Raw genomic sequence first — 19,371 nt, forward strand, 5'->3', positions numbered from 1 at the left:
GTACCTTATTGCATCTTTGCATGGAGCTCACTTGCAAAAGATGAATTTCAGCCGCAGAAGCCTCAAAATCTTGCCAGTGTGAAAGGGATGGGAGACCGCACCAACTGGGGGCTTTTGCGGTCCGTGACGGAGTGCATGTCCAGGCAGGGCGCGAGGTGTCTCAAGCATTTTCTAAGGCTGGACAAAAGGACATTGGTCGATTTGGAAGAGGCAATTTCAGCCAGCAGAAAGGTCGAATTGAAATAGATCTCATAGTTAAGTCTCTTAAGGGTCAGCATAGCAGCCCAATTACGGCCCTGACTGGTCTTTCTGTCCCTAACGGCTTTCTACCCCCCCAAAAATCATACAATGCTGGGGCTAAGAGGTCGGTATGGTTCCCCCAAATCAGGCGGTATGGGAGTAAGCCTACATAAGTTCAACCCCCTTAATGGCGTCTCCTCCAGCCGCCATTAAATTTTATTTCCCAGCTAACAGACTGAAGGGACGAATTTTCTAAATACATGAAAGCTCCCCCCTTTAAAAAGGCATTCAATCCCTTTCGGGCATGAAGGCCTTGGCTGAGTGTTATTCATCTCGACTAGTCAGTTAGCTTCCCTAAATGAGTTGTGCTTTGCACTGCAGCTAGCTAAAAGGACCTACCTAACTGCTAGGGGGTGATACTGTTTTGCTAACTCACTTACTACAGCATAGCCTAATGCCTATGCAAAGGTATCTACAGACTTCTACTGGCTGTCTCTGATGACAGGGGAACTCTACTCCTAGGTAACGGGTACATGGTAAATGTGTCTTGTTAACATGGTCTACTATCCTATGGCCCTGGCACAAAATTAAATGGCACTGACCTAACTAAATGCAATTAATTACGGATTACACAATTCTTAGTGGAATAACATACACAATAATTTTGGACATGAGCAGCCTGAAGTATTAATTATGGTAAGAGGTCAGGGGTGTACCAGCCTGAGTATTGGATAGTTTTATCACAAGGTTATTAACAGGGTTAGTACTACAAGCTGCTTAGGGTGTTAGATGTTAGTCTACTTGGGCAGAGATTACGCAGGCTACCTCCTCTGGGTAGGTGCCAGGATCACTCTGAGATGGAAACAGCACTGTGCCAATGGGACATGAGTGCCAAGGAGAGCTTGTGGCTCTTATAGGTGAATTGGATCTCTCCCTCCCCTTCTTCTTCCTCTTAGGGTTCCTCCAAGGCCTGGCTTCGCCATTCCCAGGAGTTAATGAGTGCACCGACTCTGGGGAAAGGCCAGAAGTGCCGTCAAGAGCAGGATCAGAGGTAGCCCTAGGAGCTACGGGGAGGCTCCCTACTTTGGCTGCTGCAACAACCGTCATAAGGGTAGAACCAGCTTCTGTACCCCATCCGGACAGTTCCTGGTTGACCAGGGAAGGTGTAGCATTACTGTCTGCCAGAGATTCATCCTCAGCAGATGAAGGTGATTGAGAAGAAACGCCGTGGATTGGAGGCTTACAATTAGCAATGATCAGTTCACTGAGGTTTGGAGGATCTCCGGTAGGAGGATCCGTGACATGATTTGGATCCAGCACTGGCACTAACTCGGGGCCAGGCACAGAGGTTAAGGTTAGTGGCGATGCTACATCCAAGACAGATGGAGCTTGGCACTGCTCAGGGCTCTCAAGTGGCACTGGCAGAGAATTGGAGTCAGGCGTGGCTGACGAGGGACCCGGGGGTGCAAAACTCCTTGGTGTACCTGAGGTAGTGTGAGACAGAGATTCCTATCTTAGATGGAGGGCAGAGCCTCTTGAAATGGTTCTGGGTGTGATGGCCGCTACATTTTGCTTGCTAAGGCACCTCGCCCCAATTCGCGGAGTGCCTTGCTACATTACACGTCTTGCAGCGGTACCTGGTGATTTCCCTTCGCAGTGAGGGAGGAAGCTTTTGGTGGCCATCCTTTTGCAAGGATCGAGGACAGGGCCTGGAGTTGCACAGAGAGTGCCCCTTCTGTCGAACACTTTGGTGAGCAGAAGGTAGGGCTGACGGTGGCACACCGGTCATGGTGGCTGTGTCCCAGTCAGGTGGTTTTGGAGTTAAGGCCTCCCTGGTGAAGGTGGCTAGGCAACAGAGTGGCACTGGGGAAGGACATCCCCAGAGGAGGTCTCGTCCCAACAGGAACTCCACCCCATGCCTGATTTTGTTCACCACACCAAGGCAGTGAGGTTGCGTGCCCCAAGGGGTGGTCACCTGAAGTTCGACTGTGGGAATGGCCTTAGGCTGCTCCTCTATCCAAGTCATCTTCCACCTGGTCTTTTCGTCAACCTTGGCACTGGCTGGAACTTGGGCCCGGTCAATCAGGCTAATATCTGAGCCAGTGTCTGCCGTAACCAGCAGGTTCACTAGTAAGCTAGAGCCATCCAGGGGTGCCACTGAGACGAACTGAGTACACACCCGCTCAGGGTGAGACATATTTGGCACACGGCCACGGAGGTCATGGTACTAATCAGGTTGACATGCTTGTTAGAGGGAATGTGCTTTGGGCAACCAGGATATCTGGTAGTATAGTGCCCTGGAGTTCCACAGTCTTGGCAGGGTCCCTTTGAATGTGCTGGTTTCCCTATGGTGACCGTTGGTGGAGAAGATTTAGTGGACACAGAAGGAGAAGAGTTCTGGTTGTTGGTAGTAGGCTGCCTATTGTTGCCCAACTTGTAGAGGCAGTCAGATTCAGTGTGCCCCAATTTCTTACAGTGGGTGCACATAGGCTTGCTAGGCAGTCCGTTCTTTGGGCAAGTCAAGCCTAAGAAGTACCTGGGTAGCACTATGCACCAGTGAGATGTGCTGTGGGACGGGTTGTAAGTTTCCCATGAATCGGCCATATGGCAGGCTTCCATGAAGTAGCAATTGACTGCCAGTTATCTTTTTCTTCTCGTGAATTTCTCTCCATTTCCGGTATTTCCAACTTTTCATTCTCCTAAAATAAAGCCCCTTTGCTTCCCACAGCCTAGCACGCACATTTGGCCCTCATGACTTGTCCCAAGCTCAAATTAAATTAGTTCAGTGTTAATAGTTAGAGCATTCCCACCATAGTGTTACCATGTGCTAATCAGATCTAATTGATAAACTCTTCCATCGTGCATAAGTAATTTCATGTGAGAGAAAGTCATTTGATTTGAATGCTAACCTGGAATTCTCTTCCAGAACCCTGTTATCTGGCTCTTCGAGTGGCCTGTTCCTGCCCTTGTAAACCAAATAGCCTTAGACGTTTAACTGCCATCTTGCCACATGCAAGAACCTTCTGATTCAGCGGTCCAGGGGCACTGGACATAGTTCCCCCTTTGCAAACCCCGTTGCACTAACTACCAATTTCAGGGCTGTAGCCCTTTCAGATTCAGTTATTTGCTATGCATTGTCTAGCTTTTATTGCATATTGTATGTGCTTGCTTGCTGCTCAGTAGGCCCTTTTATATTAATTTCCTGATTGCTCCGTTTGTAAATAAATTCAGTTTAAAGTTATTGACTGGTTTTTAAAAAGGCGACCTCCACTTCTCTGTTTACTTATATTTGATATCAAGGTAAGTCAGTTTATTCATTACAATTATTGCTTATATTCTGAGCGCTAGGTGTTGGCCCTTAAGGCAGTTGACAAAAAAATACTGTTTCATTCTTCCAATATATATTAGAATATAATAATATATATATATATATATATATATATATATATATATATATATATATATATATACACACGAGTGTTTTGTATGGTTACCCCTTTGTATTTCTACATAAGTAATATAACCTTTCTTTGTGTTTATCATTTTTATCAGAGGCATTTCTCTTTCAGTCTCCCGCTAAGTATGTCAGTATGGCCCAAAAACATCTGCGATAAAAGTTGCCCGACAGGAGATTACTTGGGAACCTGATGTCCTTGACCAAAGATGCTATCAGTCGCTAGATGTACATGAGTTACCTAAAATTACTGTAGTAAGGCCGACTTCATTGGAAGAGGAGACCCAGTCGCGCTCAGACTGCTACGCTATTTGGGCTCAGTGAGGTAAGCTAGTGGCTTCTCCCAAGAACATCCTCTGGTTCTCGCTCCGTCTCCTGCTGCACTGAACGGCATTCGATAGGTATAGAATCAGGATCCCTTTATTTGTGTAGGTTTTCGAAGCGGAACCTCACAGAGTTCAATGATTAGAAGTTTGCTTTGTCAATGTATCTGCTCTTAAAAGGTTGAAGGGATGTCTGTGAACTCGGTACAACGGTAGACTATAGATGTGCTCGAAGGGAGATAATTTATCTGTCTACCTGTCTGCCGCACCTGCCTTGATTATCACCCCGGTTCCTACATGATCAAAGATATTTCAAAGCTATGACAAAGATATAAACTGCTATGCACATATGCGCATGTTGAAATGTTATACCTGTCTGCCTGTCCACCTGCTGCCTGTAGGCATGGATGTAACAAACAGCTTCTCTTAATTTAGAGTACAAGATTTTGTGATACTGAATGTTCCCAAATTACCATTTTTTGTATTTTGATTTATTTTTCCAATATCAGGTATGTACCCAAATTTAGTGTTCGGTTTTTATGATGTGTGTTTATTGTGCAAGGATTCGTCTTATGTTTTTAAAACTTATCTGGTAATATCTTAAAATTAAAATCACGTCAGCCACTTGCTATACTGATCTAATCTGCAAAATAAAATCAACTCAAGGTCCCATTAATATTTGGCGTACGAGAATCCATGAGTCGTTGACGGGAACAATTTTTGGTCTCCTGCCAGAAATTGACAAACAATGGCATCCGCTCGGTCACTCCTGCGGGCTGGAGGCAAGTTCCTTCGACAAGCGACTTGGAGGCACTCCAGCAATGACGTCACTGCTTTTATGGAAAACACGACCATGAAGATACACAACGGAGAAAAGGTGAGAAGTTACAGGTTATCTCACGGAGAAGTAGGTATCAAAACTCTTGCACGGCCAGAAAATAGTTTGTAATTGTTCATAGTATCAAAAGCACAGGAAAGTTTTTGGACCTTTTGGACCTATTTTAATATCTTAGTGATTATAAGTAAGTGATGAGGTTTCCCTCGGAAAATAAAGTATGTCTCGAAACCAGGTTGATTTACAAATTTCCAACAATAACTGTAGTCTAGAGAACTCAGCAAATCAAGCTTATACCTATATTTTGTTGTCTTAGTTTGGAAAAGCATTTCGGGGAGTAGGTGAAGGATTGTACGTGACATCAGCGAGAGTTCTGATATCTCATGAATTTATATATATAAAAAAAACAAAGTTGTTGTCGTAGCAGACCTTTTCTTATAGTTTCAAATGCCTTTTAACAGGCTCCTCTTGGCCTCTTTAGTTCTGGAGAGATCGAAGGACGAATTACTAAGCTTAGAAATTACATGCAACAAGAAGGCCTCGCTGCTTGTCTCTTCACCTCTATTCATAACATCAATTATTACACAGGTAAGGATATCAGAAGCTCTCTCTCTCTCTCTCTCTCTCTCTCTCTCTCTCTCTCTCTCTCTCTCTCTCTCTCTCTCTCTCTCTCTCTCTCTCTCTCTCTGTGAATTACACACTTGCACATAAGATGATGGTTACTAGGTAGATATATTTGCTCATCAGCATATTATTGGGAAGATTACAGTGCCTGCTAAGATTTTTTATCACAAGACGACAGTGTACTTGAGTAACTTCTAGTAGTAAAGTCATAACATGGATTAGTTAGTTTTGTTTGCACAATAATGTTCAGCAACAAGGTAGCAGTGAGAGGTTTTATGTGTAAGAGGGCTTTTCAGTATATCTGCTTTTATGGGCAAGGCAGTATTGCACATTGACAGTATAATGGGACGATAGTATTGCACATTGAATTGATCGTTTCTTTGAGGGTATCTCGCATTAAGATGCATAAATAAGAGTCTAATTAACAATGGCAAGTGGTGATAGCAGAACAATTATTCGGTCTTTTTTTTTACTTTTTTAATATTTTCACATTTTATAAGGTTTTTAAACTTTTTATCCGTTTAGTCACCAAACGGATAAAAAGTTTTAAAAACTGATATACAGTGTGACAATGTTAAAACAACACCAAGTGGATTCAGGTTAATAGATTTTGATTTTGACTTCAAAATATTCCATGAACAATACAGGTATACTCTTAAAACTGTGTTACCCATTAAAAGGGCTAAATGCTAGTGTAATAGTGCTTGTAACTATTTTAAATGAGGTAGTGCACGAAAAGAAGTATAATTCTACCATGCTTTAAGCTATTTGCTTTGGCACTGCTTTAGACTATTCATTCAAAATTCTAGATAACCATTTTATAACAACTGAGTTTCTGATCTTGGTAAAAAATCAGCTTGTTGGATGGCCGCCCGGAATTATTTTTTTTATAGTATAACAATCATGACGTTCATTTCAGGTGGATTTATTTATTGTGCTTTCGGTAGACCCTATGGTCTGCTGATCACACCAGAAAAACACGTCTCCATCTCGGCCCTCATTGATTATGGCCAGCCTTGGAGAAGGTCTCCTCAGGTAAGTAATTTTTTGTTAAGATATTTTACAAGAATATGCAGTTTAATTAGGCTTTTTCCAAACTATCCTTGTGTTAGTTTTTAGTTATCGAAACCCATCAGAACTAAGAAGACTGTCCTTCGTTAGTACCAGGAAATGTACTCATTAGTAAAGTTGAGTTTAGCACCCCACTCCTTCGACATTTAGCAGACGTAACAAAAAAAAATACTGATGTTTGTGAAGATCACTACAAGAAATGAGCGAATTTTTGGTAATCTCTACCATATTTCATCAAGAGCATCTGTTTTCCAGGACAACATCATCTTCACCGACTGGAAGCGAGACAACTACTACAGAGCCGTAGTCGAAGAGCTCGGTGACACTCGAGGAGCGATTGGCATCGAGTTCGACCACATGGACCTCCAGCGCTTCAAGAAGCTCAAGGACCACTTGCCTCACAGCAATGAGCTCAAAGACATTTGCGGCGCCACCATGAGGATGAGAATGAAGAAGAGCAAGGAAGAAATTGCCGTTATAAAGGTATGGAACTAAGCTATAAGGAAATGAAAGTAACCTAAATTGCATAGCATGCAAATTGTAAAGAAAATAGTGCCAGAAAGATAGGACAAATCTTTGTTTTCCTGGTACTGTAAAACTGATTCTGTGTAAATGCATGTCTCCAGTAATTCTGGAAGAAATATTGTACAACCGCACATTTAAAATCATTCCAAAGGGAATGCTGTACCCCAGCATATCTTTTGTTGTTTCAAAATAAAGACTGCACTCTATATTTCCACAGAACAGTACAGCCACAGCTGACATTGGTGGCTGGGCATGTGTCGAAGCTTTGGGCGAAAATGTTCCAGAGTACGAAGTAGCATTGGCTGGTACTCAAGCAATGGTCAGAAACATCGCAAAACTCTACCCAGACAGTGAACTTATGGACAGTGAGTTTTTTGTAGTCTTTGTTATCCAGTCCCTGATAGACATCAGTACCCTAATTTTTTGGAATGAATTTTGGCAATATATTTTTTACCTCTTAGGTATATTTCAATGGTAAGATTGAAGATTCTACATAATATTTCAGCATGGGTGTGGTTCCAGTCAGCCATAAACACAGATGGTGCCCACAATCCTGTGACCGCTCGCAAGATTCAAAAGGGGGACATCCTTTCTCTAAATTGTTTTTCAATGCCCCAAGGGTCAGTTCTTTATTTTTTCTCGTACTTTTGTTGCTCTTGTGTAGTCTAAACTGGTTGTTTATCTTGACTAAATGTGATTAGGTTTTATACACAACATTAGATTTTTATATTCATGTTGATATTTTATACAAATATTTTCTTGATGTTCATATTCAGGAGGATAATATCAAGGAGGTTCCTTCTCTTATTAATCTAAAGAATCCTCTGTACTTCCTATGCTCTTCACAGATACTACACGGCATTAGAGAGAACAATGTTCTTGGATCACTGTAGCGACGCACACCTTAAGATTTGGGAAGCTAATGTTGCAGTGCACAAAAGAGGGCTTCAGCTTATTAAACCTGGGGTTAAGTGCAGCGAGATTGCACGAGAACTCAACGAACTATTTGCCCAGTTTAATCTGCTGAAGTATAGAACATTTGGCTATGGGCATTCCTTCGGTGTACTCTGTCATTACTATGGACGTGAAGCGGGTAGGCCTACTGTACTGTATTTGAATGCCTTATTTCTCTTCTAGTGCTTGTAGAGTCAAAATTAATTATTTTAAATCTTGCAATTCTGAGCAAATTTTATGACGCTTTGCATTACATTCTGATCTTACAAACCAGAAACTATTAGTAAGTTTAAGTATAAATTCAGTAAAGCGGGAGCTCCCAGCCCTGATACAGTGAGTACAGTAAACTTTATAGACATTAGGTAAAATACAGGTACCCTAAGAATGAGAGGAAATGTTGAAATGTGTACATTTGCTGTAGAAATATTTTCAGATATATGCAATAATTGCAACAAATTTCCTTCAGTGCCCAAGCATGTTATCGCTGTGAGTTTTGCTTGTCTGAAATAATTTTATACGAAAGAAAAGTAGATATCTTGAATGCTTGTTTACGTAAAGAGTAGTATGAGGGTATATATAACCATGACGATTAATATTCCAGGACTGGAGCTTCGCGAGGACATTGAAACCGTGCTGGAACCAGGCATGGTCATATCCATGGAGCCCATGGTAACCATCCCAGAGGGTCAACCTGGTGCTGGAGGTTACAGGGAGCACGATGTCTTGGTTATTAATGACGATGGATCAGTGGACGACATTACTGGCTTCCCCTTCGGTCCTGAACATAATATTTTCAAGAAGTAAATTTTCAGTCGTTTACCTATCCTTTTCAGACTTCAGTAGAAACTGAAAACTTTGACACAGAAACTCAAAGAATAATGACAAACAGGCTTTGAATAACGTACCTTCATTGAAGCCTAATAGTTCGTGTGGTCTCAGAAACATGAATGACTGAAAGTATGTCTAATAAACATTTGATAAAAGCATTAAACTTAAGCCCACAGTGATATTCATGTTGCAATAATGAAACAGCAAAGCTTATTTTTATTCAGCATATCTTAGAATTCTTTTAGGAAAGTGTCATCACATACCTAAATCATTCACCAGTTGAAACTGTATTCATAGATGGGTTTAACTTGTTGAAAAGAGCATTTTTTTACGAATAATGAATAACGACTTTTAAAAAATTCTTTGAAATTCTTTATGAAGGAAGTTGGTATAAATTATGTTTACTGAATAAATAATTATGTCGAAGTGCTGGCAACAGTTATAAGCCCAGTAAGCAAAATTAAACTGGTTTTTCGTTTAAAGGAGTTTGAGATTTGCACTCGTCACCTGATAGTTTAAAGATTTTTTTATAACGAAGCTACAAAAGAAGAATCGCTCATTGTATATTTAATCGGAAGTTAAACAAACAGTATTGTTGGAGATAGATCGAAGGCCAGGAAATAAGTTCTTGACAGCTGGATTTTGATACAATATTGTGCTCCCAAGTGGAGATCCTGACAAAAATCCTTAGGAAGTCAGTCAAAGGGGTATTAAACGGGTCGAGTAGACAGAGCAAGGGTTTTATTATGTAGACTTCAGAACTTAGCACATTCTTCTTTGCTGTCTGCAATTCCTTCTTCAAGTACCTACTTCGTTTTTCAGTCGACATTCAGTTGCAAAAGCTCCTAATGTCCATCTGCAAGAAGCTTTATTGGATTGAACCGAGATAATTTCACATATTTGTTGGGTAATTTTACTCCAAGCCTTTGGCGACAATGGAAAGTTGTACGTGTATACATACATACATACACACACACACAGGGCCGTTTCTAGTTCATTAGGCGCCCCAGGCAAGAACTCGTTATGGCGCCCCCCTTCCCGCCAAGCTGGAAATAATAACATAAACAATTTCGAACACAACTAGCATCTCAAGTTCCACAACAAAACAACATACTTTATTAATAAATCATCTTCACGTATATGTATACACAACAAGGAAAAGTATAGACTCAAAAGTATACAAACTATTTTTGTAAATTTTAATAGAATAACACCATTATACATTTTTATTGCAAATCCTACCTAAGATAAATTGAAAAAGGTAATCTTGCCAATCTAAAACCATAGAACTCAATGCATATATGTTGAGGTCTATGCTAAAACTATTATATACAAGTTTTCTTCACTGATTTTTCATATTTAAAACCTGACTCTTCTTGACTTTCTTGCAGCAAAATCATCTATAGTGTCATCATACGAAATCTGTTTGGATATTTCTCTATTAATACTAATTATTGCCAGCCCATTTAGGCGCTCCTGTGACATAGTAGACCTTAAATATGTTTTTTGATGAGCTTAAGTTTAGAGAAGCTTCTCTCTGCAGATGCCACAGTCACAGGTGTAGTGACAGCAATTCTTAATGCCACCCACATGTTTGGATAGATCTCTTTCAGGCCTTTCTCCTCCAGAAAAACAAGAAGGTCTAATGTTGTCATATTTTGTTTTGGCCATTGTTTTGGAAATGACTGCATCTCTACAATCAGTTCATCATAATTTAAATCAGAATGATCCCCAGATGTGAGTGTATTACACAAATCTTTTGCCTTCTTTTCTAGCTCACTAGATGTCAGGTCAGAGAAGTTTATGAGAACACTGAATTTCTTTGCAACAACACTCATCATTCCAGTTCTCTCTCTCAGAGATTCAATGGCCATATCCACAACTACATTGAAAAATGAAAACTCAATTTCTTTCAAGGCATCGGTAATAGGTTCATCAGGGGCCTCATATGAAAACTGCCTTTTAGTAGTTCTGAGTCTTTTCTGCTTTAGAGCAGCTTCCACATTCATCTCCTCACATATCTCTTTGGTAGGTGTCTGGGCTTCAGCAAACCCAGTGTCTCTGTAGCTAAAAAGAAGTAAAGATTGGAGTAAACACGATGCTTAGAACTTAACTAAGGTGGCGTCGCGAGCAGGCGGCTGTGCTGAGACCATAACTTCCAGGCTCAATACAGAAAAGACATGGGCTCTGGAGTAGACGTTTTCAGACACAGACAGAAATATCAACCAGGCAACAATGAAAAAAAACAAAAAAAAACTTAACAATATTTATTACACAAAGAACTGAAATTGAACACAACAAATTTTCCTTAAGGAAATTACTTCCAACAAAAGTACAAACAATTTTTAGCACTTAATAAATGAATACTGTTCACGTAATACTCCTAAAGCTAAATACTAATTCCCTAACATAGACTATTACGTAGGTAATCAAAATTTATATTGTAAAAAAGAAAAGCCGGCTATTAATCATCAACCTCTACCTAAAATTATACTAAAGGAAGAAGGAAGGAGAAGATCATAAAACAAGAAATAAAACCTTAAATCTCCTACCTAACTTTATAAAGCTAAACACAAAGATAGTTATAATAAGTTGGGAAAGCAATGCCTCCAAACAAACTTACAAAAGACAAACAAACGCAACGGATATGAACACTTAAAAAAAAAAACAATACAAAATAATATAAATTACACCTGAAATAGTTGTAATAACATTTCAGAGCTGTCACGCCCCGAAGAAAGCAGTTACGACGCACGAGGAAAAACACGGAGCTGTATCTAAGCTCTCACTCCGAAGATGAGGGGCCAATCAAAAGGTGTCCTGCTGTAATCCTCATGAACACACGCACTAGTGTTGTAGCAATTGTCCACAAAATATCCAGGACAAACAATAAACGGCACATTACCTGGTGATATCCACCCTACTGGCCACCTCACGGGTTTGCGAAACCCACAGTGCAGCTGCTGGAGACAAATGTGTAGATCCAGGAGACTCCTGAGCCATGTCAGGAAGCGGAACAAAATAGCGAAGATCCACTAATCAGAGGACACCTCTGATATACCAAGGCTATGTTGGTCCTTGGAGAAATCCAAACAGAAGCCGAAGGAGTGCAAGTTTTGACACTCAAGAATACGGTCACAACGTCTCCAACCAAGCAGTCTGCAACAATATTGTGGCTCGCTCCACTAACCTGAACTCCCAAGATACACACCCCTCCTCTGACGACACTTTGGGTCCACGTCACACGCCCAAAAATAAAAATATAAAGAGCGTCAAAAATAGCACTATCACTTAAACACCTGGCGGGGAGGAGGAGAAACAGCACTTCCAAAAACAGCTGAAGGCTAAAAACAAACCCTTCACAAAAAACTTAAATTTAACCTTAAAACTAAACTTAATTTAAGGAAACTAGTAACTTAATTTAAACTTTATTAATATAAAATGAAAGCAATTTCCTTAAGAGCAAAATATCAAGAAAAAAAACTACGTTAAACCTGATACCTTCCTCCCCGAAAAAAAAATTTATTTAAAAAAAAGAAATTTTTAATTATATAATTCCACAAACAACTTAAATCAAAAATGTGTTCCTAAAAAGGAAAATGACCAACATCAACACTGCTAATAACATTTTACCATAAATCCTAACCATCACCTGCATTAAATCGACCATTTCATAAAACTAAGCTAAACTCATACAAGCCATTCCAGTCAACACACTTTCATACAAAACCTGCAAGAAATATTATTAGGCTACAATCAAACTAGATACCAAAATGACAACTTCTAAAGCTGAAAAAGAAAAATTAAGTATCAGACCAAAAAAACAACATTAAAGGTACAAGTTTAAGTAATGTATTGTCCAACATATGCGTTTGAAGAGAGTTGAGTTGGGGCAGGAGACATGAGCTCAGAAAAATTCAAACCAACCCTCGAGCAAGTTATATCAGTTACAAGCTCTGTGCTAGACTCGCAACACTCAGCATTTATAGCATAAAAATAATAAAAGCTGAGAAAAACTTAATGCTCATGTAGACATACAAACCAAAATATACAAGAGGGGTGTCATCCACTATGGCTACGAGCTGTGGGCTAGTCTCGCAACCTCCAGTCTTCATAGCGTAAAAATAATGATGGCTGGACCGGACGACAATTAGTGACTTCAGCACACCCCACAACCCAGATCAACTCAACCTCGAGAAAGGGCATCAGGTATCTTATTTTCGGAACCTTTCACGTGCCTGATGTCCAAATTAAACTCTTGTAATTGCAAGGCCCAGCGAAGGATTCTTTGGTTAGCCCCTTCATACGCTCGATGAAAACCAAAGGATTATGGTCCGTCCATACCTGTATGGGAAAAGCAAAATTAGTTATATAAGGCTTAAAATGAATCAGTGTTCGGACCAAAGCCAGGGCTTCTTTCTCAATGGTCGAATATCTCTTTTCGGCCGCCATCAACTTCCGACTGAAGTAAGACGTGGGATGAACTTCCCCATCTTCTCCACGCTGAAATAACACTCCTCCAATTCCCACATCACTGGCGTCAACAGCCACAATGAACGGTTTCTGAAAATTTGGGGAGGATAGAATGGGGTTAGTCATTAGTATAGATTTTAAACTGTTAAATGATTCCTCACACTGAGTCGTCCAAAGAAACTTACGACCCTTTTCTAAAAGCTGGGTCAAAGGTTGAGCAAGGTCAGCGAAATTTCTAATGAACCTTCTGTAATACCCAGTCATACCTAAAATTCTTCTGACCTCCCTATATTAACAGGACTCTTAAGGTTCATAATAGCCTCAAGGTTCGCTTGCTTTGGGGCTACTTGACCCAAACCGACTTCATGTCCCAGATAAATTACCTTTGCTTTCCCAAATTCACATTTCCCAAGATTTACCACGAGACCTGCATTTCTCAATGCATTCAAAACTTTTCTTAACTGTACCAAATGTGTATCCCAGTCATCACTATAAACTACTAAATCATCTATATAAATAGCAGTACCATCTAGACCGCAAATCACTCTATTCATTAACCTTTGAAAAGTGCATGCCGCATTTTTCATACCAAATGGCATTACTTTGCACTCATATAACCCAAAAGGTGTTACAAATGCAGAAATTTCTCGGGCCCGATCAGACAAAGGGACCTGCCAATAACCCTTTAACAAATCTAACTTGGAAATAAATTTGGCAGACCCAATTCGATCAAGGCAGTCATCAATCCTAGGAAGTGGGAAAGAATCACTTTTGGTGTGAACATTCACCTTACGGTAGTCCACGCACATCCGGAAGTTTCCATCCGACTTCTTAACCAACACAATGGGTGAACTCCATGGACTGACCGAAGGCTGAATGAGGTCGTGATCTACCATATACTTTATTTCTTTTCTACAATATCCTGCTTGGTGGGGTTCAACCTGTAAGGACTTTGCTTTACAGGAGTGGCATTTCCCACATCCACATCATGAACCAACAAATTAGTTTGACCCGGTGAATCCCTAAACACATCTGAAAACGAATGAATTAGATTTAACATATCCTTTTTCTGAGTACCCTTCAAATGCTTTAACCCTTCTTTAAGACCTTCAAAACTTTGCAGATTATCCAACAAAGCATCTGAAGGTACCTGACCTAATAAATCATCAAAATCATCTACTGACACAGATGTATCTACAACTACAGGTTCTTCATATACAATAGCCAGGGGGTCTACATTTTTACAGTGATAAGATTTTAATCTATTAATATGGAACACCTTACACTTACGCCGAGTTCCTGGAGCTTCAATCTCATAATTAACATCAGATAATTTACGTAAAACCTTCCATGGACCCTTATACCTAGGCTCTAAAAAATTATCAGGGTCCATGCTGAGAACCAATACCAATTCACCCGGCTCAAAAGAACGGGTTTTAGTCTTCCTATCAAAATTTTGCTTCATTCTAACCTGGGAAGAACTTAAGTTTTCCTTGGCAAACTCCCAAGCCATATTCAACCTATTTCTCAAACCATCCATAAATTCACCAATTTTCATTTTTCCTTTTGCTCGGACCTAAGAATTTCACCCAGAACCTCCAACGGACCCCGTATCTTATGCCCAAAAATTAACTCAAAAGGGGCTACACCTGTAGACGCATTTGGGTGATTACGAATAGCAAAAAGGGCGAATGGGAGAGCCTTATCCCACTCGTTTCCTTTTCCATAACAATACTTCTTTATAATTGTTTTAAGGGTCTGGTGAAACCTCTCCACCACCCCTTGACTCTCCGGATGATAAGGTACGCTGGTAATGTGCTGAATGGCCAGTTCAGCACATTTACCCCTAAATACCTTACTCGTGAAATTCGTACCACAATCGGTCTGAATAACACGAGGGAGACCATACCTAGAAAAATATTCAACCAGTTTATCAAACACAATTTTAGACGTTATACTCCTCAATGGAAAGGCCTCTGGGAACCTAGAAGCTCGATCCATAATAGTTAAAATATACATAAACCCAGTTTTTGTTTTGGGCAAAGGCCCAACCACGTCAATGACCAGCTCGAAAATGGTTCCCCAATAGCTGGTATTGGATTTAAAGGAGCTTTAGGAATCGGTTGGTTGGGTTTACCCATCACTTGACATATTTCACAGCTTTTCACAAATTTCTTTACCGATGATTTCATACCAGGCCACCAATAATTCTCTGCCAATTTCTTAAAAGTTTTCCCCACTCCAAAATGACCTGCAAAGGAATCACAATGAGACATATTTAAAATAAATTCATGAAATCTGGAAGGTACTACAATTTGCTCAAGTCTTGAGGTTTGATCCAAATCATCCACAGAAGGACGACTCACCCTATATAATAAACCTCTAATTAAAACAAACTTAGGTCTTGTTAGATCAGACTCATCACCCAATTCAAAGTTGAATTCTTCCTTCTGGGCTTTTACAAAAACATGTCTATCCCAATCAGGTTTCATAAATGGAATATCACAACTACTACTAACATTACAACTATCTTCTACGGACCCGGGTCTCTCTACTTCTACATCCAAATTACATAACCTTAAATCACCTTCAGTGTCATTGCTAATTAAATCACCAGCCCTTGCCGCAGCACGGGTAGTCACAGCTACAGGGTAGGCATGTATCGAGAGAATTGGGAATAATTCATTACCTTTTTCATCCAACATATCATTACCCAGTATACCATCAATATTTGGTACAGGAAGTATATCCACAACCGCTAATTCAGTTACCCTGTCGTATCCAGGAAAAACTAACCTGGCCTTCACCAATGGAGCTGATAATACAGTGTTTGGGAAACCACTTAATATCACAAAATTACCAGTAGGTTTAATCAAATCCCTAAGCGACTGCTTCAAAATAAGAGAACGAGCGGACCCAGTATCTCTTAAAAATCTTACCGAGCAAACATTTTCATCATTTACAATTTTACCAGGCCAAATATACTTATTATACTTGAGTTACAAATTTCCATCATCGGGTTTCACAACACCGTCCTTACCACTATCATTATTACCAATCCTATTCTTACAGGCATCATTCGGTTCCGAAACAAAAACAGGAGACTTTACAGGGCCATCTGCAACCAGAGACACAGGACTATATGAATTGTTATTCTGCTGAAGGTATTTCCTTCGAGCGTTACATTGAGCCTGAACGTGACCAACCTTATTGCACCAGTAACAAGTTACATCACGTAAATTCCTATTATCATTGAAATTCCTGTTATTAATTAAAATTTACAAAATTACCCCTATTACCATTATTATTATTTTGGGAATTACTAATCACCCTGGAACCCTGAGACACCAAATTTCTTGAACCCTTATTTTGATTGAAAAATCCAACATTGTTTTGGTTCCTGTTAAAAGATAAATTGCTATTATTATTCCTAAATGATGGATTATTAGAATTCCTGGAAGAAAGTCGATTATTATTACTGTTATCAGGTGACCTGGGATCGGGATTATTATGACTTCGTGCTTGGAAATCCCTAGACTCTGATTTATGGGTTAGCACAAACTCGTCTGCAATTTGGGCTGCACGATCTAAAGTGTCAGCCTTAACCTCTTCTAAATGCACCCTCAATTCTCTCCCGCAGGCTTTCTTAAACTCTTCCAGGAGGATCAATTCTTTCAGAGCACCTACCGAAATTACCTGCCTACTCTTCAACCACTCGTAAAACTGTTCCCTCTTCATTCGAGCAAACTCCACAAAAGATATAGTTGGAGTTTTAACCGAATTTCTAAATTTAAGCCGGTAGGCCTCGGGCACCAAATCATACGCTTTCAAAACTATGGACTTAACCCTATGATAGTCCCTAGCCACCGAATCGTCCAAAGCATTGTATACCTTTATAGCTTTGCCCACCAACCTACACTGGATAAGCAAGGTCCACATGTCAGCGGGCCAAGACAATCGAGACGCTACCCTCTCGAATGCCCTAAAGAATTCTGGGACATTTGCCTCGTCAAAAACCGGCACCAATTTGAGTGCCGCACTCATGTTAAACCTCTCGCTAAACATGGGATTAGGGGAGCTAACCAAGTTACCACTTCCTGTCAACCTTGCCATTTCCAACTTTATCTGAGCCATTTTTAATTCATGCTCCCTTCCCCTCTCAGCCTCTTCAAACTCTACTTTTCTTAATTCGATTCTCTTACTTATCAGTTTGAACTCAAAAGCCTCTTTAGACTCCGCCACAAGAGGTACATTTTCTTCCACAGCTTCATCAGAAACAAAAGGATTATTAGAACGATCATAAGTAGGGTTAACAGGTCCTTCGTACAAAATCCCTGTACGAGGAGGATCTTCGAACAAAGTCAAACCTGCAGCAATGCTCACTTCCTCACCTGAAACTGATGTATTCTCAAATTCACTTTCATTCTCACTCTCATTTACATTTACCAAATTCGCAGCCTCACCAAACTCCTGATCTACCTTTTGCCTAACTAAGCTCAAAATTTGTTTACGAGTATCTGTACTCCTGAACGTAATATTCAAGTACCTCGCACAACTAACCAAATGGGCTTTGTTTAACACCGACAAATACCTCAGGCAATCTGCCGATCCCAAAAATTCAGCAGGTGAAAACTCAAAATCATCCATATTTACTACGGGGGTCAGGTATCTTACTACAGAAATAAATATTGCCAAATTAGTCTCCCGCTGCCAAAATTACCGGTCAATATACTGACTGTGTCTTTTACCAGAATCTGGCGAGGTCGCCACATATGTTACGGCTCTTTTGCTGAGACCATAACTTCCAGGCTCAATACAGAAAAGACATGGGCTCTGGAGTAGACGTTTTCAGACACAGACAGAAATATCAACCAGGCAACAATGAAAAAACGAAAAAAAAACTTAACAATATTTATTACACAAAGAACTGAAATTGAACACAACAAATTTTCCTTAAGGAAATTACTTCCAACAAAAGTACAAACAATTTTTAGCACTTAATAAATGAATACTGTTCACGTAATACTCCTAAAGCTAAATACTAATTCCCTAACATAGACTATTACGTAGGTAATCAAAATTTATATTGTAAAGAAAAGCCGGCTATTAATCATCAACCTCTACCTAAAATTATACTAAAGGAAGAAGGAAGGAGAAGATCATAAAACAAGAAATAAAACCTTAAATCTCCTACCTAACTTTATAAAGCTAAACACAAAGATAGTTATAATAAGTTGGGAAAGCAATGCCTCCAAACAAACTTACAAAAGACAAACAAACGCAACGGATATGAACACTTAAAAAAAAAAACAATACAAAATAATATAAATTACACCTGAAATAGTTGTAATAACATTTCAGAGCTGTCACGCCCCGAAGAAAGCAGTTACGACGCACGAGGAAAACACGGAGCTGTATCTAAGCTCTCACTCCGAAGATGAGGGGCCAATCAAAAGGTGTCCTGCTGTAATCCTCATGAACACACGCACTAGTGTTGTAGCAATTGTCCACAAAATATCCAGGACAAACAATAAACGGCACATTACCTGGTGATATCCACCCTACTGGCCACCTCACGGGTTTGCGAAACCCACAGTGCAGCTGCTGGAGACAAATGTGTAGATCCAGGAGACTCCCTGAGCCATGTCAGGAAGCGGAACAAAATAGCGAAGATCCACTAATCAGAGGACACCTCTGATATACCAAGGCTATGTTGGTCCTTGGAGAAATCCAAACAGAAGCCGAAGGAGTGCAAGTTTTGACACTCAAGAATACGGTCACAACGTCTCCAACCAAGCAGTCTGCAACAATATTGTGGCTCGCTCCACTAACCCGAACTCCCCAAGATACACACCCCTCCTCTGACGACACTTTGGGTCCACGTCACACGCCCAAAAATAAAAATATAAAGAGCGTCAAAAATAGCACTATCACTTAAACACCTGGCGGGGAGGAGGAGAAACAGCACTTCCAAAAACAGCTGAAGGCTAAAAACAAACCCTTCACAAAAAACTTAAATTTAACCTTAAAACTAAACTTAATTT

The 19,371-nt window shown here is 40.1% G+C and overlaps 3 protein-coding genes across 6 annotated transcripts; 1 reads left to right on the plus strand and 2 right to left on the minus strand.

Moving 5' to 3' along the window:
• Positions 1–3,874: 3,874 nt before the first annotated feature.
• On the plus strand, positions 3,875–9,368 carry LOC136839018 (creatinase-like). Of its 4 annotated transcripts, none has more exons than XM_067104688.1 (9): positions 3,875–4,019; positions 4,753–4,894; positions 5,314–5,440; positions 6,396–6,511; positions 6,803–7,030; positions 7,290–7,437; positions 7,578–7,692; positions 7,921–8,165; positions 8,628–9,366. In XM_067104688.1, exons 2-9 carry the CDS (start codon positions 4,766–4,768, stop codon positions 8,828–8,830), a joined length of 1,311 nt encoding a protein of 436 aa, XP_066960789.1. In that variant the 5' UTR covers positions 3,875–4,019; positions 4,753–4,765; the 3' UTR covers positions 8,831–9,366. The 4 variants fall into 4 exon arrangements, with proteins under 4 accessions (XP_066960789.1, XP_066960788.1, XP_066960790.1 ...); XM_067104687.1 differs by having other exon boundaries at positions 3,942–4,095; XM_067104689.1 differs by having other exon boundaries at positions 3,958–4,019; positions 4,684–4,894; positions 8,628–9,368.
• A 979-nt stretch (positions 9,369–10,347) lies between these two features.
• Positions 10,348–11,857, minus strand: LOC136838933 (uncharacterized). Its single transcript, XM_067104626.1, has 2 exons — positions 11,760–11,857; positions 10,348–10,921 (listed from the first exon to the last, which is right to left on the minus strand). Exons 1-2 carry the CDS (start codon positions 11,855–11,857, stop codon positions 10,348–10,350), a joined length of 672 nt encoding a protein of 223 aa, XP_066960727.1.
• Positions 11,858–14,228: 2,371 nt separating this feature from the next.
• On the minus strand, positions 14,229–14,885 carry LOC136838934 (uncharacterized). The gene has a single exon (XM_067104627.1). The coding sequence runs from the start codon at positions 14,883–14,885 to the stop codon at positions 14,229–14,231; it is 657 nt and encodes a 218-aa protein (XP_066960728.1).
• Positions 14,886–19,371: the final 4,486 nt, after the last annotated feature.

Source organism: Macrobrachium rosenbergii, chromosome 5, assembly GCF_040412425.1.
Source record: "Macrobrachium rosenbergii isolate ZJJX-2024 chromosome 5, ASM4041242v1, whole genome shotgun sequence".
Taxonomy (NCBI): domain Eukaryota; kingdom Metazoa; phylum Arthropoda; class Malacostraca; order Decapoda; family Palaemonidae; genus Macrobrachium; species Macrobrachium rosenbergii.

Bases quoted from the DNA above. Each gene is read 5' to 3' on its own strand.
- LOC136839018 (XM_067104688.1), top strand. From the start codon at position 4,766: ATGGCATCCGCTCGGTCACTCCTGCGGGCTGGAGGCAAGTTCCTTCGA. The intron at 5,441-6,395 runs GTAAGGATATCA...CGTTCATTTCAG, and splicing joins TAACATCAATTATTACACAG to GTGGATTTATTTATTGTGCT. The intron at 7,693-7,920 runs GTCAGTTCTTTA...TGCTCTTCACAG, and splicing joins TGTTTTTCAATGCCCCAAGG to ATACTACACGGCATTAGAGA.
- LOC136838933 (XM_067104626.1), bottom strand. From the start codon at position 11,857: ATGGCTCAGGAGTCTCCTGGATCTACACATTTGTCTCCAGCAGCTGCA. The intron at 10,922-11,759 runs GTAATGTGCCGT...ACTTCTTTTTAG, and splicing joins AGTAGGGTGGATATCACCAG to CTACAGAGACACTGGGTTTG.
- LOC136838934 (XM_067104627.1), bottom strand. From the start codon at position 14,885: ATGAAAATTGGTGAATTTATGGATGGTTTGAGAAATAGGTTGAATATG.